The sequence below is a fragment of the Phycodurus eques genome, chromosome 2 (genome assembly GCF_024500275.1).
Source record: "Phycodurus eques isolate BA_2022a chromosome 2, UOR_Pequ_1.1, whole genome shotgun sequence".
In the NCBI taxonomy this organism is placed as follows: domain Eukaryota; kingdom Metazoa; phylum Chordata; class Actinopteri; order Syngnathiformes; family Syngnathidae; genus Phycodurus; species Phycodurus eques.
Window position 1 is genome coordinate 16560522 of NC_084526.1, and position 26826 is coordinate 16587347.

General features: G+C 40.3%; 1 protein-coding gene across 6 annotated transcripts in view; it reads left to right on the plus strand.

The window, feature by feature from the left end:
• LOC133397622 (protein mono-ADP-ribosyltransferase PARP6) overlaps positions 1-26826 on the plus strand; it is a 43329-nt gene that overhangs the window by 186 nt on the left and 16317 nt on the right. For 2 of the 6 annotated variants that reach the window (XR_009767671.1, XM_061668778.1), the window contains exons 1-11: positions 7128-7229; positions 12737-12831; positions 14136-14196; positions 14357-14447; positions 14618-14684; positions 16342-16491; positions 20844-20994; positions 22001-22132; positions 22313-22408; positions 24810-24902; positions 25756-25882. Coding sequence is in view for 5 of the 6 variants with exons in the window: in XM_061668778.1 (XP_061524762.1) it covers positions 7128-7229; positions 12737-12831; positions 14136-14196; positions 14357-14447; positions 14618-14684; positions 16342-16491; positions 20844-20994; positions 22001-22132; positions 22313-22408; positions 24810-24902; positions 25756-25882 (1165 nt within the window). In the remaining variant the exon portion in view is untranslated. Of the gene's footprint in view, positions 1-577; positions 726-4641; positions 4711-6763; positions 6861-7127; positions 7230-12736; positions 12832-14135; positions 14197-14356; positions 14448-14617; positions 14685-16341; positions 16492-20843; positions 20995-22000; positions 22133-22312; positions 22409-24809; positions 24903-25755; positions 25883-26826 lie in introns of those variants that run through there. The other 4 variants (XM_061668738.1, XM_061668747.1, XM_061668756.1 and 1 more) reach the window with 3 other exon arrangements.

The window sequence follows — 26826 nt, forward strand, 5'->3', positions numbered from 1 at the left end:
CCTGTCCTGCTTTCTGTGGATTACAGAACATTACAAGACTTGGGGCCCTAAAAACCTTTCCCCACCTCCAAAATATTTATATCTGGACTTTAAAGTTAAATGCTCAATATCTGGGCTTTGAATTCCACTGTTATGTATGTGACTGTGACGTTAATTGCTTGGTTACTTATCCGCTTGTCACAGGAGCTTTCATAGTTGATATTAAAAGTTCTTTCCATCAATTCTGGTTATTTGGTGTTCTGCACTTGGGTCCTACTCCACACACAAATAACAAATTTAGAGCAGCACATCTGTACCACTGCACTGTATTGATTTATAAAATACTGTACATATTAGTGTAGAAGAAAAACAGCAGCATCCGGAACACTAAAATACAGTGAGCATTTGTAAATGTACCTATTTGCACATTAAAAAAAAACTTATCTGGTGTTGTCTGCTAAAAAAAACGAAAACTCGCCTGTTGCTTGTGTGCTCCTGCCAAAGCAATTAAAATACGGTATTACTTTGGCGCCATCCTGCGGAATCTTGCTGATGTTGTTAAGATTTTTTTTTATTATTTTTTTCCCCGTCTGCTTTTGGGATGTCCTGTTTTGTTGGTAGCCCTTGAATGCAGCTTGAACAGGGACGAGAGTGAAAGTAAAAGTTAGTTTTTGCTTCACCTACCAGGTGTAGTCTACTTTGCCTTTAATCCTTAACATTTATTATTGTGGGTAAAGGACCAAAAGGTAAGTTTAAATACTTTGTTCTATTAGTGCGCTTATTTTTTTTGCCCATGTGTGATGTCTTTGGGCTAATATGCTAGTCAACTCAAATGAGGTAGGTTTGTGTTGAATAGTTTAACTGCTCAATATGTATAGTGGTTTATGTTACATGGGGTCAAGATTGATGCATGGTGTTGATGCTTTGCGGATTCTTTGTCCGTGTTGTTACAGAGTACAATAAATATAAAGTATGTTCACGCAACCTTTTTGTAATGATGCTGTCTGCTATGCCGCCATCTTGTGGCCTGTAGTCAATCACACACCCCTTCCCCCCCTGCCCCCCAATTACGTGCGGATTTTAACCATTCCCGTCAGGGCGTTGTCCCCAACCCTTGTGAATAGTGAGCGTTCATTGGGTTCACTGCGCGTCGTGTAAAAAAAAAAAAAAAAAAAGCTGCAATATTTTGTACCACTGCTATGTATTAAATATAACATACATAGTAGAAAAAAAAGTAAACCGGCACCATCTTTATCATTGCTCTGTATCAAATAAGAAATGCATTAGAAAGACACTAAAACAGCGGCATCTCTGTTATTGTTCTATTGCACCCAGTGTAACTCCTGGGAATCTATGGAGAAATACAACACACTTCCAACTCCTGAGCAACCGTTTTTCAAAGAGAACTTCATGGTATGTCAGTTTTTTCGAGGAGAACGACCTCAAATGACGTGTCAATAATTACAAAAACAAAAAAAAAACATAATTTTTTATATCACTTCCTGTTACAATCTTCTGGTTGACATTGGAAACGAATAAGGAATGTATGCCCTCTAGTGGTCAGGAAAACTAACATGTAAAATATGTTCATTATTGGGTTAGAATGTCAACCAGGAGATAACAGGAAATATAATAAACAGTTGTAGAGAAGCTGGAAGTTGATTTTTTTTGCATTCACATCAATCTTCTTGTTCCAGCCCTGCGCGTGGCAATACAAGTGTAATTTTCTTCATCTGCAATAGACACTATATTCTGCCTTTTTTATTTAATGTTCATGATGTAGCACTTTCCCTTTTAATATAGACTGTTTGCATGCTTATTCAGTTGCCCTTGAGTTATCAAATACATTAGTTATTATAATAATACATTCATTTTATAAGTATTTTCAATATAGATATTATTTTTGGGCACGAGCCCGGAATGAATTGATTCATTAACATAAGCATTGTGATGCACAGAAAATTGTGTATTAAATCTGACTGTGATCTTGCATACATGGCCAATTTGTGCGCAGAGTGAGAACATTTCTATGCATTTATCAATAAATTAGGCCCAAATGTGTTTGAACAAGTCTCATTTATGAAATAACTTTTGTTTTAACTATTTTTTTAACAATATGTTTAATCCTCACGAAAGAAAATGTCAGGTGGCCCAACCAAATATTTATAAAAACATCCATCCATTTTCTGAACCGCTTACCTCATTCGGGTCGCGGGTGTGCGGGAGCTTATCCCAGCTATCTTTGGGCGAGAGGCGCGATACACCCAGAACTGGTCACCAGTCAATTGCAGGGCACATATAAACAGACAACCATTCACACCTATGGGTAATTTAGTCTTTAATGAACCTACCATGTATGTTTTTGGGATGTGGGAGGAAACCGGCCGGAGAAAACCCACGCAGGCACGGGGAGAAAATGCAAACTCCACACAGGCGAGGCCGGACTTGAACCCAGGTCCTCAGAACTGTGAGGCAGATGTGCTAACCAGTCGCTCACGTGCCACACCCAATGAAGTATCTATCATTTAACAAAATTGAAAAATGTTAAAATGTTGGCTCAACATCGGAAGACAGACTTAAAATTATTATGTAAAATGTTTTAAAGTGTGTAATATATTTAAATGTAAAACTAGCAAACATTTTAAGTGTCAGGGATAATCTTATAGCTTTGAATAGTGTTATATTGTGAGACTCCTTGCAGTTGTGCCACCTGACTATTGCAACTAATTAAACAGGCTTCTGTTTGGATGCTAGCATTAGCTCCAATACCTTTTGTCATAGAGTTCAAACAGACCACTTTTTTATTTATTAAAAAAAAAAAAGTTTAATGATAAAACAACATTTTTCTAGTTTTACATTGGTTGTACCACCTTGGCATGGAAAGTGTACAAGCCTATGTGTTTGAAAGTAATTATTTTTTATCAGTATTTGACAAGAGATTTACAAACCTTTTAGCTGAGCACCAAGGTTCACTTGGGGTCATCTGGCAGATGCAGCATCCTGTATAGAGCTATTGTCTCTTCAGGTTGAAATTAAAAGTCCAATGTTTACAGTTGCGCCACCCTGACATTTAGGAAATGTAAATTGCTGGACAAAAGCTTTGCAGTTATTTATATTAAAAAAAAAACATCCAAAAGACTGCCACAGTGTTTAATTTTTACCTTAATATTATCAAGATTTAAGTTTGCTTAGTCTGCTCACTTGCTCAGACAGTTGCATCACCTGACATCTTAGGGGTTTGAGAGGGCAAAACATAAAATAATGTAATTGTATGAATATACTGACAAATGTATAAAAATAAATGGCTTTAAAAAAATAAAATCATGGATTTCATGAAAAGATTATTATTATAATTTATTGAATAACTGACTCAGACACAAAAATATGCATTTCCTGTCACTGACCCATTTCAGTTTTACATCCTTTTTGTAATACAGCAAATCCTGCCAAACAAATCTTCTGTACCTCTGGAGGAAGTGTTGCAAAGCGAAGTTTCGCCACCTGTGAATCTCAATCCAACAGGCGTTACATTGTGTGCAACAGAACAGATTCACAGGCAGTTACATTTCATTGAATAGAAAATATGAAATATGAAAATGTATCAAAACCATTTATATCCCTGCTCTGTTTTAAACATTCTATTTATATTAGAAACCAATTGAAGCTGCAATACTTGTATCAGTGCCCTTTATTAAATACTGTGTAAAATACATATTAGGGAAAAAGAAAGCAAAACATCACCATTCTTTTTCTCTGTATTATATTAGAAATAGGCGGCACGGTGGACGACTGCCTAGAGCGTCTGCCTCACAGTTCTGACGACCGGGGTTCAATCCCCGGCCCCGCCTGTGTGGAGTTTGCGTGTTCTCCCCGTGCCTGCGTGGGTTTTCTCCGGGCACTCCGGTTTCCTCCCGCATCCCAAAAACATGCATGGTAGGTTGATTGACAACTCTAAATTGCCCGTAGATGTGAATGTGAGTGCGAATCGTTGTTTGTTTGTATGTGCCCTGCGATTGGCTACCCCCCCCTCCTCCTGCCCGATGATAGCTGGGATAGACTCCTGCACGCCCGCGACCCTAGTGAGGAGAAGTGGCTCAGGAAATGGATGGATGGATATTAGAAATATGTATTAGAATGCCATCTGCATCACTGCTTTTTATTAAATACAACGTAATAGAAAGGTGATCGCCATCTATCCATTTTCTACACTCAGTATTTAATAGTAAACAAGGCCATGTACATTTGTGTAAATTTTACACAACATTGGTTCATTTACCATATGCAGACTTGCCACTGAATCTTAGAATATTGAGTATGTGCAAAGCTAATACAGTAATGTTTTTTTGTCGATTACATTGATGCACTCAACAGCATCAACATGATTACTCATCAGCAGACAGTGACTAATGACATGCGCACAAGCCTCTCTCGTCCATCTTCCCCCTTTTTTCATTATCCTCCCACTCCAGCAGCAGCAGTGCAGTCAGCTGTGGGTCACATGACTTGGCTGTCTGCTTTCACTGAGCATGCTCCAACCCCTTCAGTGTTGTCAGGCAAAATACTCTAGACGGCAGTCGGTGCGGCGAGAGCTGCAGTTGACGAACACACTGGTTCAAATTGCGGAGTTATTTTTGATGAGGTTACTGTTGTCTGTGCTTGCAGGCGCCAGGCAGGAAGAGGCTGAGGCAAGGACAGCATCCTGAGTCTCCTGAGTCTCCATCTTCTGTGAAGGTAAATATGGATGGTGGCGGTGGTGGAGGGCATGTGGAGGGGGGAGGGGTAAATCTGCACGAATGCATTTTGTGGTAAATAATCATCATGAGGAGAAATTAGGCTGATGGTGCTTTATTGGTATGTGGTACCACAAAGCCTATTTGGGATGGTGATCGTGATGGGATGGTGATCGTGTCAGGATGCTGTGTGCATCTGGGAGAGTGAAAGGGGTATTTTCATATTCCGGACATGACAAGGTAAAATTCTGTTATGAGGAAGAAGGTATTTAAAGTGACGCAGAACACAAAGACAGCATGAGGAATCTCTGTATTGACTTCATTTGGATTTTGTATTAGCATGCTCCACCGTAATGCAATGCCGTGCTGCTTTTTGGTGTGTGCAACACAGAAGTGCTTCGTGTTTTGGTTTGTGAATTATGTAAATGGTCTTTTGCGTGACACATTCAGCCATGCCCAAGCAGTTGACAAGACAACATTTCACTAACACTCATTGTTGAACTCAATGAACCAAAATTAGAGGGGCTGCTGTTTTCTTTTGTTATACAATACATGGCACCTTTATAGTTACAGTGGAACATTTAACTGGCTGATAGCTGATTTGTTCGGATTTCAGAAATAATGGAAATAGTACTAATTAATTTTGAGGTAAAACTCTCACCTATACAAAACCCTTATTTTCTACACAGGCAATGTTTTAGGTGACCGTGGTTTACAACGGTATGGATATGTGACGTTTCGAGGTAACATATGGCACGCAATGAACTAATTTGCGCAGAATACATGGTCACACAGCACAAGAAGGCACACTCAGTTACCGCTGTAATGACTCCTGCGTAAGTGTTTGTTGGCGATATTCTGTAGTAAACTGATGACCCCCGGTAACATTAACATTTTCATAAAACTGTAAAAAAAAAGAAAGTTAACTGCTATGAAAACAATAAATAAATCTCCAAACAACAAAGAATAAATAAATGTCCAAACACTCTTGTAACTTTAAAGGCAAATGAGGAGAGTGAAACAAGAGTTGCCTTGCATTAATTTTATTGTGAGACAAAAGACTCACAGACTGTGAGACAAATATGGTAAATGAACCAATGTTGTGTAAAATTTACACAACAATATCAGCAATAAAAAAGCCACCTTTTTATAACAAGTGAGGCTGCATAGAGCCTAGCCAGGAGATGGCTTGCAATGTAGAAGTTAGCAACTAACGTTTTTTTATGGTGACTCATATCATCTGACATGGCACTAACACTGCACGTAATTCCCAGTGTATATTCTTTCCCTCTTCCCGCTTGTTGAGGCTCCTTCAATTGTTACAGAAAAAGCAAAACATTTATTCTATTGCCGTTTGTTCTCTGGTTAACTGATGTCTCTTCAAGTACGCTTGATTACATTTGCACAAGGAAAAGTAAAAAAAAAAAAAAATCGCAATCACAATTATTTTTAAGTATTTATAATGTATGAATGGGAGAATATTTATATGAATTTAATTATTGGTAGATTAACTATGGTGAATAAACAATGACCTCTGCTGGTTGCAGCCAACTTTTAACTTCATTGCTTGCTTGAGATGATTAATCAACCATCAATTGCATGCGGTCCACCAAATCCGTTGCAACAAATGGTTCGATGATTATGCTTCTTTACGAAGCGCATCCCTAAACGTGACCTTATAAAAATCCAATTAACCATGGCAGCAAATCAGGAAATGTCAGTCTTTGGCTGACATCAGCAGAAATACTATTTTTGCAACGATTCCATGAAAAGGTGAGCTGGCCTGAAAAAAAGGTATTTTTTTTTTCCTCCCAAGGAAAAGACACGACACAAAGACAATCCGAGTACTGCACATCCAGCACCGCTCTCCTACACACTCTCTCTCCACAGTGATTAATGCCACTCTGAAAAGCAGGCAGAGATGGCTGTTGCTAGGAGACAGCGTAACGGTTTAAAGAAGAGTGTTTGTGACAGTGTCTAATTACATGAGGTGGTCTCTTTCTTTCTCTATGGCCACGTTTTTATGGATTTGTCTGTCTGTCTGTCATACCAAGGTGTGCAAGACGCACTGGCTTCCTTCCTCCCCACCTGTGATGTTAGGCATGTGGCCTAAACCTGTCTGATTGAGCCCTTAGAACCGTCAAACCTATGGTAAGCTAGTCAGTGCCCTGTTTGATAGAATTACCTGCTTAGCCGAATACATGAGTACGTTAAATAAATGCTATGTATTCCATTGGGCCTCTGGGGAATTTGCTTAGATTCCAATAACAAAAGGCTGGTTATTTTTAACCACTTCATAAAGTGAAATCTGTGTTTCTCCGGTCCTTTGGAGATGCTATATAAAGCTCTGTTTTTGATGCCTTTGAATAGACAAATACTGATGTGTGCGGAAAGTCACGATATTCAGCTTTAACAACAATGTTTTTTTTTAAATGCTCACAGGACATCAAAGGCCAGTGTTGGACCGACGAGGAGTCGGACGGGGAGAACGAGCCAGAGCAATTCCTGTATGGCATCCAGGTATGGAGGCGGAAGTTCAGTCCTTACCTGGTGTTGGCGTTGGGACGTCATTAACCTTGACACGCCAAAATGGATAGTTTTGTGAGGGAGTTTGTTGCATGAATCCATATGGGATAAAATCATTAGAAGTTGTTATACTGTACTTGTAAACAAGCAGTAAAAAAAACAAAAAACAGGAAGTGATTAGACCATCACTCTATGGGCCAATTGGATCATAAAGTAGTTTCTCACCAGTCTCTTGTTAAATCAAGTTATAAGAAAACTTCTTTTCATTAAGGTGAATGAAACCTTTTCTCCAGTTCTGACAAGACTGCTGCTATGTTAGTAACACTCATGCTAATCACTTTAGTGGCTGTCATTTCAGTTGGAATTCTGTCATTTGCGGCATTTAAAATGGGGTACACGTGTAGGATTTTTAACATCTTAAGCGATTTTTAAAATGTGAGGGGCTGCACACGATGGTGAAAAAATATGCCTCACTTCTCTTTGTGTGGTTTATTTGAGATGAACAACACCACACACATCGAGATGTTGTTTGTGTGGGGTTTATTCGAGATGATTCGAGATGAACAACACCGCACACGTATGAGATGTTATCATGGTGAAGCAGGGTTACCTGTCCTGCCAAAAGTCTCTTCTCAGGCACTGAACCAAGCCTACGCCACAGAATCTCTTTGTAGACATGCTGGTTGATCGTTTAGCTCACATTGAAAGGGAAAACTCAGTTTGGGTGTGAAATATATTTTATGTGACACCACCAGTCCCAGAACCTTTCTGACACAACTCTTAACCATAGCTCCACCAACAATCGTGTGTCCCTTCCACTAAACCAGATGTCACTGATCCACAGGGGATCCAGACTGCCAGAAAAATATAAAGTAGAAGAAAATGTAGCGTAGAAGAATAAATAAAGGAAGGTAGGCTAACTTAACTGGCAAACTCCACGTTTTTTTTTTTTTTTTTTTTTATGTGTGAGATGCATGTTACAAACGCTTAACACAATCAGCTCCTCCTCCTTGTGTCCGATAACAATGTGAGCTTCAGGTTGCAGTTCCGTTACACGTCACAATCCAGAAGTCCGTGGCTCGGCTTGACTTGGCGTTGACCACACATATGGTTTGTCATCGTTAACATTTGAGATTGGTGGCCTGAATGGTCCTTTAGCAGATCATGTTGGGAAAATCACTCTAAACACATCCCACGGCACAGGATAATTGATCAGTCATTTAGCGACATCCCTACAATAGGGCTTTTGTTGACTCAAAACGAGCAATGTAAAAACATTCACTATTACAACAAAGCTAGACGTAGACTAAGACCTTTGCATACTGTATTTTGACATTATTTGATTTGGCAATCTAGTACCAACATTAGGATTTTTCTTGGGTAATGTATAGCCCCGTTTCATAGTGACAAAGGCAAAGTCGCCATTGCTTTTGCAGTGCGGGGGGGCAGAGTGACCACTGGTCATTTCCATGAGATAGAACCCCCCCAACAACACAAAGAGTCATTTCAACCAAGGTTGATACAGGTGACTAAGTGTCCCGTAATCTTTTTATCCTTTGTATATTTTGACCAAAGAATGTCAAGAGTCCTTTTATTAAGACACCAGGGAATTGTTTTTGTAATGGTAAAAAAAGAAACCGTCTCCTTTTAAAGGTTGCTGCTAGCAAGGATATATTGATCAAATGTTTTTTTTAATAAGCCCTTTCTTCAGCACGAATTTTTGAAAAAATCACAGGCAGAACTGTCAACCTTTCCAGCACTTTTTACCTGTCACCTTCAGACACCTATTACATTGTGCCATCCTGCAGCTTTCCGTATTTTGCTTTAACTTTACCATCACAATCTCATCACAATCTCATCACAATCATTACTGTCCAAGGTCGAGAATCGAAATCTAAACCTAGTCGATTAGTCAATAGTTAGAACATAAAAGCAGAGGGGAGAAGATAAGGATGAAAGTGTGCGGAATTTCTCCGCAAGCCAAGGTGATCAAGTGTCTAACTTTGCGTCTTGACGGAGAAAGACATGGATAACAGTTGAGCTCCCTATTATCCATGATCTTTTTGAGCCAACTGACAGAACTGCATTGCTACAGAAGAAGAAATGTCGTCATATACCATTTTAAAATATATTCAGTACATCAAATTTGAAAGGCAGTGGATTGTTGAGATTCCGGTAATTCTATTTTACATATTGATTTAGCCAATCTTCAAGAAAATTGTATTGTAGTGAGTCACTCACAGTATATTGTTTCAATCACCTGACTTCGGTACTGGCAGCGTGGGCTCAGTTCCTACTCATTGATGGTATGAATGGTTGTTTGTCTCTATATGCCAGGAGTGTCAAACTCATTTTGTCGCGGGCCACATTGTAGTTATGGCTTCCCTCTGAGGGAAGTTATGAGTGTGAACCCATATAAAATATTGTCTCATATATGGGCAGTCCGAGGAGTAGTTGTCCTTTTGCCCAATGTCAGCTGAATGGGATAAGCAGGAGAGAAAATTGATGGATTGATGATTGTAGCCACAAAATGAGGAGTTTGAGGAGATACTGGTGGCCACGAGGCTGTCGTTTGGACAAAAAAATGCAAAATAGCAACTTTGTAAAACAATGGTGACCATAATGGTAGTTTTATCAAAACAAAACAACATCTCAACGGTCATCAAGTTTGTGTTCTTTATATTCTGCTACTGGTTGTAAAATGTTTGAATGTTGTCATAATTGAAACAAAGGTAATGTGTTTTGTAAATCTGTTAAATAAGTTTCATAATCAGTCACAAGCAACATATCGGAATGTGTATCAATAATAAAAAAAAAAACGAACACTTCGTTTGAGCATCGTCATTGCAATGTGTGCGCTGCAGTCATATCACAGGGTCCTGTGCAATGTTCCAGTCAATCAACTGTAATATTAATAAGTCATCAACAGAAGGACGAGGTTGGATATGTTAATAAAATTAGCACCATTTTTACGGTAAATTATAACCCATCAAAAACACACGGAGCAGCCCAGAGTGTTACATACTTTTTTTGGGGGGGATGATAACTATTAATGAGGACACCGGAAACAATTACACGCCTTCATTTACTGCATCTCTCTGCAGAATGCGACGAATGAATGCATGTCGCAACAGATTACACTTGGGGAAGGGGGGACAGCTCCAGCATTATTGAAGGGACACATTTCAGGTGTATAAAACATGTTTTGGTTAAACTAATGCATTCAAATATAGAAATACTAATGCATATTTTAAAACATTGGTGTAAAATAACTGATCGATTAAAAACGAATACTGTTAGGAATGTGCTAATGACTCTACAGTATAAGTGGGTATGAAAATTATTTTTTTTAACTTCATGCATGGCTTGACTATTCCTCAATACTACAGTGTATTTAAATGCAGGTAGACTTTACACAAATAACTGAATACCTTTGCGCTCTACTGAACATAGTTTTTCTAAACAAAGAGCAACGTGTGCTGGTTTTCACGCTACGTGTATCTTATCCTGTATTTTTTAACATCGGAATATAGACTATGATGCCAAAAGTATTCGCGCACTCATCCAAATGATGAGAATCAGGTGTTCCAATGACTTCCATGGCCACAGGTGTATAAAATCAAGGCATGCAGACTTTTTTTTTTTTTTTTTTTTTTTTTTTTTTTAACAAACATTTGTGAAAGAATGGGTTGCTTTCAGGAGCTCCGTGAATTCCCTCGTGAAACTGTGATAGGATGCCACCTGTGCAAGTCCAGTCGTGAAATTTCCTCTCTCCTAAATATTCCACAGTTGACTGTCAGCTCCATTATAAGAACGTGGAAGCATTTGGGAAGGACAGGAACTCAGCCAATGGTAGGCCATATAAACTGACGGAGCGGGGTCAGTGGATGCTGAGGCGCATCGTGCGAGGAGGTCGCCAACTTTCTGCTGAGTCATTCGCTACAGACCTCCCAACTTCATGTGGCCTTAAGACTAGGTCAACAACAATGCACAGATAGCTTCACGGAATAGATTTCCATGGCGGAACAGCTGCATCCAAACCATACATCACCTAGTGCAATGCAAAGTGTCGGATGCAGTGGTGTAAAGCACGCCGCCACATGACTCTAGAGCTGTGGAGATGCGTTCTCTGGAGTGACGGATCACGCTTCTTAATCTGGCAGTCTGAGGGACGAGGCTGGGTTTGGCGGTTGCCAGAGGAACGGTACTTGTCTGACTGCATTGTGCCAAGTGTGAAGTTTGGTGGTGGGGGATTGTGGTGTGGGGTTGTTTTTCAGGAGCTGTGCTTGGCCCCTTCGTTCCAGTGTCTCATCCTCTTCCAACACAACTGTGCACCAGTGCACAACACAAGGATGATAGTCTGGTGTGGATTAATTTGACTGGCCTGCACAGAGTCGTGACCTCAACCCGATAGAACACCTTTAGTATATGACCTCATAAATGCGCCTCTGGATGAATTGTCCAGAATTCCCATAAAAAAACTCCTAAACCTGTGGACAGCCTTCCAAGAAGATTTGAAGCTGTTATCGCTGCAAAGGGTGGACCAACGTCATATTGAACCATATGGATTAGGAATGGGATGTCACTTAAATTTATATCTGAGTTAAGGCAGGTGAGCAAATACTTTTTGCAATATAGTGTATATCACAGGGTTCAAGCAAATCGCAATGTCTTTATTTCCAATATCGTGCAGCCCTAATTGCCATTTACCGTAATTTCTCGTGTATAATGCACATTTCTCCCCCCCAAAAATTCATTCTAAAATGCCACCGCCACCTAGTGGTTATGAAATAGGTGTAATTTACACTTTAATTCCAATATGACGGGGGTACATATGACTGCATATATTGACATGTTGTGCTCCTAAGTTTGCATACCCTGGCAGAATTTGTAAATGTTTTATTTTTTCTTAATGGGACTGATGACTGAACAACAACCATCATTAATTTCTTTTTGGTTATGTTTTGTTTAATGACGATGCTTTTTTGAAATGCTTGACCATTTAATTGGAATCCCATTAAAATAAAATTAAACGTGTTTTGCCTGCCCTTTCATGTTTTCTTTAACTAATTGTACCCATCTTACAAATTCTACCTGGGTAATCAAACATATGAGCACAACTGTGTGTTTTCTCATTTACTAAATAAAAGTAGGGCTGTGAATTTCAAAATAAGGGCAAGTAAATAAAGTATTATGTGTTCAAATAAAGTGCTTAGGTTTTTTTTCAAAGAATTATTCTGAAGCTAACAAAATACAGATAATACTTAATGTTTTGATCAAATCATCCATTGTAAAAATGCATTATACATAAAAGGTCTTTCCAGAATTTTGAGGTCAACTTTGGGGGTGCGTATTATACATGGGTGCGCATTGTACACATGAAATTACGGTAGATTTTTTTTTCATAAAGAAAAATAAGTACCCGGTATTGACATCATGATACATGCTTCCTTCATGTCTGTTTTTTTAATGTTTAATGGCAAAAAAATCTTGTATGACAGGGGAGCTGCACCGCTGATCTCTACCGTCATCCTCAGCTCGATGCAGATATCGAGGCAGTAAAAGACATCTACACTGACAGTGCTATCGCCGTCAGGTACATAGACTTGCACAAACGCGCGCGCACACGCAGATGCACTTACCTGAACCACTACAAAGATCGACGACGTGCTCGACATTGAACAACACATTGAGTGTTGAATTGATATGACCAAAGCTGCATGAAAGTCAGCTATGTAAACCACTACATGGATCAGAATCATCTTTATTTGCCAAGTATGTCCAAAAAATACAAGGAATTTGTCTCCGGTAGTTGGAGCCGCTGTAGTACGACAACAGTCAGTCAATTGACAGAGAACTATTTTGAGACATAAGGACATTGAGAAAAACAGTCACTGAGCAATAAAGGGTTGCTAGTTACCTGGTAATGCCGGTACAATTTTTTATTTTTTTTTGACCATTGTGCAAAAAGATGCAGAGTCCTCTAGCACTTAGAGCAGTTTGAATGACTGATATAGCAATAGTCCGGTGCAATGACCATTGTGCAAAGGGCGCTCAGAATAAGAATCATCTTTATTTGCCCAGTATGTCCAAAAAACACTCCTTGAAGTCTCGGCGCCCTTTGCACAATGGTCATTGCACCGAACTATTGCAAGATTAGGCATTCGAACTGTTCTAAGTGCTAGAGGACTCTGCGTCTTTTTGCACAATTGTCGAAAAAAAAATTGTACCGGCATTACCAGATAACTAGCAACCCTTTATTGCTCAGTGACTGTTTTTCTCAATGTCTTTTTGTTTCAAAAGTGTTCTCTGTCAATTGACTGTTGTCGTACTAGATCGGCTCCAACTACCGGAGACAAATTCCTTGTGTGTTTTTTGGACACACTTGGCAAATAAAGATGATTCTGATTCTTGCATGAAAGTCAACTGTGAGACATTAAAAACACTAAACCTGGTCACTAGTCACTCGTAAGGTGACTGTGAACAACTACACCTTGGACTGGTCGTCAGTCAAAAGCAGGTTGACTACGATTAAACGCATTTAGTAGGAGTGATCCCACACAAGCTTCATCAAAGTTAGCTATGTTAACCACTACAAAGACGGCATGGATTGATAACTACTGAATCACAGGTTGACAATAAATAATCTACTGAGTGTTAAGCACTATAAAGACTGCATGGACTGCTCGCTTGTCAATCGAAGGTTGACCATGAACAACGCATTGAGTGGGAATGATCCCATGTCAGCTCCATTAAAACTGGTTGTGCAGTTTTTGTGTAATCCAAACAGGGAAAAATCTGTTCTCACATCTCAATCAAAACAATACCTCAAGTTTCGGAGTTTGGAAGAGGTAAAAATCACTGTTTGAATAAACATCTATCCATTGTGTCTTTGATTAGGGAGTATGGCATCATTGACGACGTCGACATCGAGCTTCATATTAACATTGGCTTCCTCGATGTGAGTCAGCATGCTAATAATTGTGTATCATTACTATTGTTCCTCTTGTTCATATCTATCCAACACAATGCCAGTATATTCATTTTAAGAGAAACCGCCCTAAATAGAAGGCTAACGTTGTGCCTATGTGCATGTGTATGTGTGTATGTGTCTGACTTAGGAGGAGGTTGCGACAGCTTGGAAAGTAATCAGAACAGAGCCCATTATTCTGAGACTACGCTTTTCTCTTTCTCAGTACCTCGATGGGCCCGGTGAGTAGAGATGTCGTTGTTGATGTTGATGGCGCTTTTTAGCAATTTGTGCCACTCACTGAGCGTGGGAGGTGAGTAGCACGCGTGCAGCACGAGGGAGCAGGGGAGGCGCAGGAGAAGTGTTTGCATGACTGCCCTGTGTAATAATAACGCCAGTCATCTTCCCGCAGAGCCATCAGTTGATGTGTTCCAACCCTCAAATAAAGAAGGATTCAGCCTTGGCTTGCAACTCAAAAAGTGAGCTTAGCTATGTATATATTTTCAAATTTACTGTTTTGCTTTGAATTTATTCTATACTGTAGATAGCATTTTGCAAATGTTTCAGACGATAGACGTAGTATGATATATTGTGTATGGGCTAAGGAGTAACCCAGCGGTGTCAAACTCATTTTTGTCGCGGGCCACATTGTCATTATGGTATCCCTCGGAGAGCCGTTACCACTGTGAACCCATATAAATATATGATGGCCTCATATTATTACACATTCTCTACAAATTGATGGATAACTTGTTTTCAAATCAGAAGCCAGTAAAACATTGTTTGTTCTACCACAACCCCCATTCAAATGAAGTTGGGACATTATGTTAAACATAAATAAAAACAGAGTACAATGATTTGCAAATCATGTTCAACCTATATTTAATTGAATACACTACAAAGACAAGATATTTAATGTTCAAACTGATAAACTTTGTTTTTAGCAAATAATCATTAACTTAGAATTTTATGGCTATTATCCATCCATCCATTTTCTGACCCGCTTCTCCTCACTTGGGTCGCGGGCGTGCTGGAGCCTATCCCAGCTACCATCGGGCAGGAGGCGGGGTACACCCTGAACTGGTTCCCAGCCAATCACAAGGCACATACAAACAAACAACCATTCGCACTCACATTCACACCTACGGGCAATTTAGAGTTGTCAATTAATGCATGTTTTTGGGATGTGGAAGGAAACCGGAGTGCCCGGAAAAAACCCACGCAGAAGCGGCTCAGAAAATGGATGGATATTATAGCATTGCTAAAAGAACAAATCTAATGGTGATATTTGTTTTCATAGATCTGTAGATTTGTGTTAACCACTACAACACTGCATGCCCATGCAAATCCCTTATTTGTTAAAAATAGAAAAGGTTCAGAATGTACAAACATCATATCCAACAGGAGCGCAGACCACTATCCTAAACATCACAATCGATGGATGGAATAAAACAAATACTGTTCCATTCCAGTCCTATAGGTCAGTGGCTCTGAACCATTTTAGGGTCCGGAACCCCCCACAAATTTTAAAATCATCCTAGCCCTATAAATGTTATAGATTCTTTTTAAAAAGGTATTTTATTTTCACGGACCCCTTGCAATTACTCCACGGACTACTAGGGGTCTGGTTGAGAAACACTGCGGGACGTGGTGGTACTTGGCATTACAATAAGTGGGTTCCAGCCCCAACTCCCAATTGCAATAAAAAATAACGTTTAAATTTATTTTTTTTATATTAGATTTTGCATTGAAATTAAAGGTGCTAATTTAGGGCTACATTAAAAATTGCTCTTGTGAAGGAATTCCGAAACCCGGTATCATACAGTGAAGTTACATCAAGATGGATTTTCAAAAAATAAGGTATCATCAGCTTTACGATCTGACCATATTCTTGTTTTAGACTATACTAGCTAGCTAACTTTCCTTCACATGCATCTTAATGCTGTTTTCTCTTCCCTGCACTACTTTAGTATGCATTAGAATGGTGTGTGTGTACATGCTGGTCTCAAATGAAAGGGTTTGCCTTGCCAATTATGCACAAATTGAAATGTAACCATGGGTAATATTTGTCATTTCTGTCAATAAATACCTCCCAATTCGTACTAACCCTCACGCAACTCTCATTATAATTGACAGGATCCTGAGCACATTCACGTCCCAGCAGTGGAAGCATCTCAGTAATGAGTTCCTTAAGGCCCAGCAGGAGAAGAGGCACAGCTGGTTCAAAGCCGGCGGAACCATCAAAAAGTTTCGTGCCGGGCTCAGCATCTTCTCTCCAATCCCCAAGTAAATTTCTCCTATGTTAAATGCAAAATAGGCTGTGTGTTAAGATGGTCATAAATAGTCATGATAAAGTTTTTTATGTGTATACAATTCTAATATAGTAAAAGTGATGTACGTACCACTGTGGCAGCTTAAAGATTGAACACAGTTCCTGAAATTCAAATTTCAATTACAATTTTCCCATAGGAAATATCTTTATTCTGTTCCCACGTCAAACTCTTGTTTGTTTCTTTGGTATTCTTAAAATCGGCCTGGGTCATTATGACTCACTGCATTTTCAACCATCAAAAATACTTTTTAAATACAAACATGAGTCAATTTGATCCGCAACATACCATTAGGGTTAATCATAAAACACCTGCCACTGTTAGCTTGTTTCACTGTCAGGTCAATATATTTAAAATAGCACGTGAGGGAAAAAAACATTCATAAAAATTTGTGTTTTATTTTGTCTCAAAATATTGTGGGTTAACTGTACATATAGAGCAGTATCCTTTTGTCATTTTTAATCCCCATAAAAGTTTAAAAATAAGTTATAGTTAAGCATAGAGTTAAAGATGCAGGTTTTTTTTTAATAGCAGTCATTCATACATGTATAAAAAAAGTAAACCACTAATGTAATGTAAGATGGTAAATAGATAACTTTATATAAATGGGGATGACATGATGGAGCAGTTGGCATTGGGACCTGAGCTCTTGTGGGGTACACTGAGTTCTCACATGATGTCATGCATGATAACGGTTTGGCACAAATTTCCATGTGACTAAGTAGTTCTGTAGGAATATTTCAGGGATTATTTCAGTATGTCAAAGCAAGAACCCCTAAATTTTCACGATACAGCGGTTATAAAAAGGGGTGAACATTATTGTTAAGGTTTTTTGTTTTCACGAATATGTGCAGAGTGCATTATTGTTTAGACAACAGTGCTATTTTACTACAATTACTAACAACAACTGTGCTTTCCAGGAAAACAAAATATGCTTTATAGGTACAGTATGAAAGTTTTCAAACTAGCAAGAGTTGAATGTGGGTCACTCACTCCCTAACCCCGCTGCCTCATGTCTCTGCCCAAAGTAACGTTCCCCAGCTCACTACTGCGTGTACCAAACAAAATGTTACCAATTTGATGTTCTATTTTTTCAAACCTACATTCAATTAAAAATACGAAATGTGATCATTTTACCTGACAAGTCGGTAAGAACGGTGACATCCCCATTCTGAAGTAGGTCAGCGCTGGTGGTAATTTCGAAGCCCAGAAATATGCAGCTGTCTGTGTATATGACACCACCCGTCTGTGTATATAAATCAGAATCAGAATAATCTTTATTTGCCAAATATGTCCAAAAAAACACGCAAGGAATTTGTCTCCGGTATTGGAGCCGCTCTAGTACGACAACAGTCAATTGAAAGAGAACACTTTTGAGACATAAAGACATTGACAAAAAAAACAGTCACTGAGCAATAAAGGGTTGCTAGTTGTCTGGTAATGCCGGTACATTATTTATTTTTTTGACAATTGTGCAAAAGATGCAGAGTCCTCTAGCACTTACAGCAGTTCGAATGACTAATATTGCAATAGTCCGGTGCAATGACCATTGTGCAAAGGGCGCCGAGACTTCAAGGAGTGTATACAGTTTAAAGTGATGAGTAGTGCGATAATCTGGGACAATGTTGATTGTGCAAATGTTGCAGATACTCCTCAATCAGTGTGCAAATGGAGCAGATGCTACTCTGGCATGAGTGGCCAGTATTGGTCAGCCACAGATATGCAAATAGTGCACGAGTAATATATAATTGGCCCCACAGAAATGTGACAACGAACTCAAGTCAAAAAATTGCCAGCATGTTGTAATGGAATTGTAGGTTAGGTGTTTAAGAAGTTGATTGCAAGAGGGAAGAAGCTGTTGGCATGTCTGCTAGTTCTAGTTTGCATTGATCGGTAGCGCCTACCTGGGGGAAGGAGCTGGAAGAGCTGGGTATGTGTGTATCTGGAAGAGCTGGGATGTGGAGGGTCCGAGAGGATTTTGCACGCTCTTGTCTTAGTTCTGGCAGCGTGCAAGTCCTCAAGGCTGGGTAGGGGGGTACCGACAATCCTTTCAGCGGTTTTGATTGTCCGTTGCAGTCGGAGTTTGTTCTTTTTTGTAGCAGCACCAAACCAGACTGTGATGGAAGAACACAGGACTGATTCGATGACCGCTGTGTAGAACTGCTTCAGCAGCTCCTGTGACAGGCCGTGCTTTCTCAGAAGCCGCAGGAAGTACATCCTCTGCTGGGCCTTTTTGAGGAGGGAGTTGATGTTAGTCGCCCACTTCAGGTCCTGAGAGACTGTAATTTCCAGGAACTTGAAGATCTCGACGGTTGACACAAGGCAGCTGGACAACGTGAGAGGCAGCTGTGGCGAAGGATACCTCCTGAAGTCCACGATCATCTCTACAGTCTTGAGCGTGTTCAGCTCCAGGATGTGTCGGCCGCACCTCAACTCCAGCCGCTCCACTTCCTGTCGATATGCAGACTCGTCACCGTCCTTGATGAGGCCAATGACAGTGGTGTCATCTGCAAACGTCAGGAGTTTGACAGCCGGGTGCGCTGAGGTGCAGTTGTTTGTGTAGAGAGAAGAGCAGCGGAGAGAGGACACAACCTAGGGGCGCCCCAGTGCTGATGCTGCGTGTGGATGAGGTGGCCTCACCTGCTGTGTGCTGCCTGTCAGAAAGCTGTAAATCCACTGGCAGATGGCAGGTGAGGCGCTGAGCTGGAGAAGCTTGGATGAAAGGAGTTCAGGGATGATGGTGGTGAATGCTGAGCTGAAGTCCACGAACAGGATCCTCGTGTAGGTCCCTGCACTGTCGAGGTGTTCTAGGATGAAGTGCAGTCCCATGTTGACTGCATTATCCGCAGACCTGTTCGCTCGGTAGGCAAACTGTGAAAGTGTCCTTTTCAAATCTGCAGTAGAAGGTATTAAAGTCGTTGGCTAGTGTGCTATTGTTCTCAGCTTAGGGGGATCTTCGCTTGAAATTGGTCACCGATTGGAATGCATGCCAGACTGATTTCGAGTCGCTAGCGCTAAACTGTTTTTCCAACTTTTGCTGCATAGTTCCTCTTTACAATGTTAAAGACAGTGGTCAGCTGGTTTCTAGCTCAATTGTACAGGGCCCTGTCCCCGCTCTGATATGCGTCCTCCTTAGCTTGGCGAAGCTGCTTAAGTTTGGCAGTGAACCACGGCTTGTTGTTGTTGAAAGTGCGAAATGACTTTGTTGGTACACACTGATCTTCACCGAAACTGATATAGGATGTGACAGTGTCCGTATATTCATCCAGGCTGCCAGCTGAATTTTCAAAGACACTCCAGTCTGTGCAGTGTAAACCGCTTTGAAGTTCCATCTTTGCTTCATTGGTCCACTTTTTCACTGTTTTCCCTGTACGCTTCGTGCATTTAAGTTCTTGCCTGTACGTCGGTATTAAGTGAATTAAGCAGTGATCAGACGAGCCCAGGGCGGCACGAGGTATAGCACGGTATGTGTTTTTTGCGTAGTATAGCAGTGGTCTAAAATGTTATTTTCCCTGGTAGGACAGTCGATGGGCTGCTTGTATTTAGGGAGTTTGTGGTTGAGTTTAGCTTTGTTAAAAGTCCCCGAGAATAATGAGGGGTGAGTCCGGGTGTTTTTTTTCCAATTTCGTTGACTTGTTCGGCGAGCGTTAGCAGTGTGGCGTTCGTGTTAGCTTGAAGCCAGCCAGAATGAATGATGCGAACTCATGCGGCGAGTAGAATGGCTTACAGTTAAAAAACAAAAGCACCATTATATGTTTACACGTGATTTGAATTAGTTTTGTGGCTAACCAGAGTTAAATAAGACGGCCAAGAAACTACAATAGTCTCCTTTTGCGCTAGGCTGCTGTGTTCCCCCGTGAGGCTGTGTGTCCGTGTGTAAATGATTTACAGACTATTCGGTCCCGCCTCCTGTGTCTACAGTCTCTGATTGGCTATTCTTTTCACGCTGTGCCCAGTTGTAAAATAATAGTAAAATAAAATTTGAGGCATTAGATGTGGCCAGAGAGGGATAATTTTTCAAAAGATCCTTTCAATAATACAGTAGTATGTTGTCAGGTCATACAGTTTTATATTTTATATTATACTCTATGACAAAACATTTTATTTTTTTTAAACTCCAAACTCTTGCTTAAATTCTTACTGTTATATGTGGACAGTTATGGTTATGAATGAAGGATTTGTTTGTATGGAAGGTCTTTAGTTAACTCAAAGCACACCTACTGACCTCGAAATGACAAACACAGCATTGTCTTGTTACAAGTAAACAGGAATTGCTGCACATTCTTTGCGTTTGCTCTTGTTATTAAGGTCTCCAAGTTTCCCTTTGATCCAAGACACTGTCCTGAAAGGGAAGCTGAGCGTCCCTGAACTCCGTGTGACCCGCCTCATGAATCGATCCATCTCATGTACCATGAAGAACCCGAAAGGGGAGCTCTTCAGCTATCCACCAAACAGCCAGGTTAGTGTGTCTCACGCAAAAAACTCTGCCGTTCTCCCCTTTGCCTGTACTGTATGAACAAAGGTATTTTCTTTTCTTCATCAATTTTCTTTTATGGTCACCCAAATGGGCCCAAATTCTATTGTTTGTATATTGCAGAGTGCATTTCCTCACATAGTGAGAGAGGTATTTTTTTTTTTTTTTTAACTCAACTGCAGATTGGGGGAAGTGTCTATTTGCTTTCATTTGTTAGCATTTTTATTCAGTTGAACAATAATATATAGATAATTCATAATTTTTCACAAATAAAACTGGTGCTTGGTCAAAAATAATGATCAAGCACCAAAATATATGCAGTAGCCCACATTTCCGGGTCTGTACTTTGTTCCACCCTCGTCATTTCTGTCCATACTCTGCAATTTTTTCACAATTCAAAACTTTTCCCAAGTGCCTTAATTTACTTAGTTTGTGAGATGTTTCTCTTAAAATGCCCCAGGGATTAAGAATTATTGTTCACTGACCACACCCTATTTCTCATCTTGCTGAAATGGTCTCTTGGCAGCGAGACAAGCTGGCACCTTGAGTCCATTTCTATGTGTGTATAATATGTGCTAAGAGCCCAGACTTTAATTCATCGTAGACTCTGTATACATGTTATGGTAGCTGCTTCTGTTTTTATTACCAACAAGTTTGAATTGGCTTGAGAGTTAATTTTCTGTGTGTAAAATACAATTATTTAATTGTTTAATTACAATTATTAATCTTTATTTTTTCATGATGGCCACAAGGGAGATGTATATTTGGGGAGAGGCATTTATTTGTTGTGGATGACGCACATGACATCTAATTGAGGCACAGTGTCCATTAGAGTAGACTATTACAGGAAGTAGGGTGTCTTTGTACATTTAGTTCAAATCCACTGGTTGATGTTCTCTCCTCCTGTCAATCACCACCCACCCTTTACCCTCTCTTTAATGTGACTGCTGTGCCGTTGCCCATAATGCTCTGTCTTCACTTGACTCATCAGACCGTGGCGGTCCCAGCGGCCAGGGCCCCAGCACAGATCACCACGAGGCAGCTGATTGAATTATTTTTCTCATCCCAGGCGGGCGGACACTGCAAGAACATTCCCACACTGGAGTATGGCTTTTTAGTGCAGGTGCAATACAAACTCCTCACTGTTTATAATGTACTGTATGTTAGACTCTCACACACAGTTAATATTCATCAAGGTAAACTCTGTAGCACTAGATCTTTCCATCTCAACACTGATTTAGGGAGTTTTAAGCAGGACAATTGTTATTGCCTGTGTGTCCGTGTGTGTGTTTTCTCTGACCAGATAATGAAGTACTCCGAGCAGAGGATCCCCACGCTCAATGAGTATTGTGTGGTCTGCGACGAGCAGCACGTCTTTCAGAACGGATCCATGCTGAAGGTATCAAGAGAGACAGATTAATGCATCTTAGTCGAGTTGTGTGAAAGGGTCTAATATGAAATCAGCCACAAATGGTAAATTACAACCTGAACACACGGAAAACTTCCATCCTAGTCTCATATGAAATCAGCCACTAATGGTAAATTACATGAACCCACAGAAAACTTTCATTCTACTTTTTGATCACAGGTTACGATTATATGGCAGCTAGCGTGAGAAGCTAAGTCTACACCTTCAGAGTGCTCCTTTCAAACCACAGAGGCAGATATAGACTCAAATACACAACACCAGACAATTAGTCCAAACCTGTCCTTTGCGCACAAAATCTGATCAGCACCAACTTTAAATCTAAGACCTATAAAACCAACAGGAACAGGCCAAAAACAGGAAGTAGAACAATGCGCGAAACATGACTTAACAGAATCAACACTGCTCTGTCATAAACATAAGTACTCGTGAACATCCCTGACTATCATGACACGAGAACATTAGTTTAACACTGGACAAAAGTACTCGGACACAGTCTGTGAGAGTAACCTCTGGTGCGTATTCTTCTTCTTCTCTTATCACCACTTATTATTTTATAAAGTATCCCAAAAAGCCAAAGGATATATATATATTGTAAATCCATGCACAGAGTTAACCCTTTGAAGCTGTCTGAAAGGAGGTCAAGTCAAGGGAATGTTTTATATATAAACATAAATAATATAATAATAATAATATAAACTAAGACAAAAGCTTGCAAAATCCTCTCGGACCCTCCACATCCCGGTCACCGGCTCTACCAGCTCCTTCCCTCAGGTAGGCGCTACCGATCAATGCAAACTAGAACTAGCAGACCTTCCAACAGCTTCTTCCCTCTTCCAATCAACTTCTTAAACAGCTAAACTACAATTCCATTGCAACATGAACCTACAATTCCATTGCAACATGCTGCCAATTTTTTTGGTCTTGAGTTTGTTGTCACATTTCTGTCGGGCCAATTGTACATTACTCGTGCACTCACTGTAGTAGTCTCGCCACGCTGCACTATTTGCATATCTGTTGTTGACCAATACTGAATACTCATGACAGAGTAGCATCTGCACCACTTGCACACTGATTGAGGAGTATCTGCAACATTTGCACAATCAACATTGTCCCAGATTATCGCAGTACTCGTCACTTTAAACTGCATACATTCCTTGAAGTCTTGGGGCCCTTTGCACAATGGTCATTGCACCGGACTATTCCTATATTAGTCATTCAAACTGCTCTCAGTGCTAGAGGACTCTGCATCTGTTTGCACAATTGTCAAAAAATAAAATAAAATGTATACCGGCATTACCGGCAACTCTTTATTGCTCAGTGACTGTTTTTGTCAATGTCTCAAAAGTGTTCTGTCAATTGACTGACTGTTGTCGTACTAGAGCGGCTCCAACTACCGGAGACAAAGTTCTTGTGTGTTTTTTGGACATACATGGCAAATAAAGATGATTTTGTTTCTGATATATATAAAGGCATATTTTTCCTTACTACTTACTTACTACTTTCCTTACTCTCCTTCCTTGTTGGTTAAACTCTAGCTTTTGCAAGCTTTGACGTGTTCAAGAGTTGAGGTGCCATTGTATTGTAATTATTTTAATAGGTTTTACTTGGTGTTAATAAAAGTGTATTTAGAACGCTGTGTAACTTTTGTTGAATGAGCTGCTATTTGTTAGTGAGGTGTGGTGAGGTTAGTGAGATTTTATATCAACTGGAGGCTTAACACAGGAATGACTGACGCTGCATGTCAAGATACTTATTTTGCAGCTTGCCTGTGCTTTGTCCGCCCTCGTAGTTTCTGTCCAATGGAGCAACGATCGTCACACTTGACATTGTTTCCAATTTATAGTTCACTTGCAAAATTTACAATATGAACGTGAACCGCGGCACGGTGACCGACTGGTTAGAGTGTCTGCCTCACAGTTCTGAGGACCGGGGTACAATCCCTGGCCACGCATGTGTGGAGTTTGCATGTTCTCCCCATGCCTGCGTGGGTTTTCTCCGGGCACTCCGGTTTCCTCCCACATCCCAAAAACATGCATGGTAGGTTAATTGATGTCTCTAAATTGCCCGTAGGTGTGAATTGTTTGTTTGTATGTGCCCTGCGATTGGCTGGCAACCAGTTCAGGGTGTACCCCGCCTCCTGCCCGATGATAGCTGGGATAGGCTCCAGCACGCCCGCGACCCTAGTGAGGAGAAGCAGCTCAGAAAATGGATGGATGAACGTGAACCGCACCAAATAAAAGAATAAAAGAAATAAACTCCGCTTTTTGGTCCAAACCAAACAAGTGGACCATATCCCTAATATAACTGGATGAACTGTGTAAATAATTGTCATTTGTATTTATTTTTTTTCTGTGTGTGTGCGCGCGTGTAGCCGGCTGTGTGCACAAGGGAGCTGTGCGTATTCTCTTTCTACACGCTGGGTGTGATGTCGGGGGCGGCAGAGGAAGTGGCCACCGGTGCTGAGGTGATAAGCACATACACACACATAAAATGCAATATCCGTCCATACGTTTCCTATAGCACTTGTCTTCGCTAGGGTCACAGTTGAGCTTGAGTCTATCCCAGCTGATTTTTGGGCAAGAGGGGGGGTACACCCTGGACTGGTTGCTATTAATTTGCAGAGCACATGTAGACAAACAAGCAATCACACTTACTGTGCATTCACATCTATGCACAATGTAGTCTTCAATTGGCCTAACATGCATGTTTTGCAATGTAGGAGGAGGCCAGAGCCAAGATTTAGAAAATATAAAAATTCAAGAAGAGCAAACCACAATCACATGCCACTTGACTTAGGAACACAAACACCTCCTTCAAATATACAGCTTCCCTTTTCCCATCCGAAAAAAACCTTGTAGCAACAGTGATTATCTCAGTTCATAGACGCAGTCATTCAGAAGTGGACATTAAACTGCCGAGCCAATTTGAAACCCATTGCAAACAGTTGCTAACCAAAACAGCAGTACCTGCGGAGGCGCGTAAAGTCTCAGATGAATTGAAGTCTGAAGACTCTTTGTTGTAAACAGATTCCCCGCACAGTAGTAAAAATCCATCCATCCTACTGCTTATTCTGTTGGGCATTGCTGGGAGCCAGAGACTTTTACAGCTGACTTCTGTCGAAAGGTAGACTACGACCAGGACTGGTCGCCAGTCATTCGCAGGGCACATAAAAAAGTGCACAAATATAAAGGCCTCTTTACCTGGTAGACATTCGTCCATATCCAATCGAGTCAATAAGTACCCCCTGGCCACTATTTGCGGGAAGACAGCAATCTCAGAGAGAATAATCAATCATGTTTTACCTTTCCTTTCTCCAGGTCGTCGATCTCCTTGTGGCGATGTGCCGAGCTGCGCTTGAGTCTCCCCGCAAGAGCATCATCTTTGAGCCCTACCCTTCCGTCGTGGACCCCAATGACCCCAAGACTTTGGCCTTCAACCCAAAGGTCAGTATCCCTTGAAGTACTCTTCTGTGTGCACAGACAGGCTAATGTGAACCCGGGACCTCAAAACTGTGAGGCAGATGTGCTAACCAGTTGTTCACCATGCCACCTTCTATATAACTGGTGAATCTGAAATACATAAGCTTTCTTGATTAAGGGGTAGGGTGTGCCTTAAAAATCAGTTTAGAATGTCTTTTAGGGGCCACCCTCCAAAAATGTTCCAAATGATGAGAAAACATGTTTTATAAAATTTTATAGCAGTGCTATTTTTGGTGGTGCTGTACAAGAATGCTTCATTGTGTATTGTATAAAATGTATTGACCTTATGATGTATAATGCTGTAATCATTTCATATCTACGTATATTTTAATGAAATTTGCCATTGTTCTCATTTTATGGTCCGGGTCTCGTTGCCATGTCGGGATACTGGCGTCTGTGTGCCTCAACCATTTGTAGGAGGTATTGTTTTTGTTCTTCCTGTCTAGTAAGGACAGGTTTTAAACCACTCACTGCACTCTGAACTTTCAAACGTAATGGCTTCTGATGCACTCTGCTCCCTTTGTAACTCCTTGCTAGGCCCGTCACGATAGCAAATTCTTTAGGATGATATATTTTCCCAAAAACTATCACGATAAACCAACGTATCGGTTTTTTTTTTTCTTTTTTTTTTTTTTTTATAAATACCACTGATATAATGATATTAGAGCATAATAATTAAAGTACATCCTTTTTAAGAACAATTCACTTTTAATTCTGAAGAATATTGAACACTGGCATTGAAATGTAGAACAATAAATAAAATATCTTAGATCAATAAAAAATCAAAAATACAACTAAAACACTCAGGCTCTGTTCACAAAAATTGCACATAAATATAAAACAATTGGTATAGAGAGTCATCAACCCACTAAAGAGGCCCAAAAATGTTTTATTTATTTTTATTTTTTT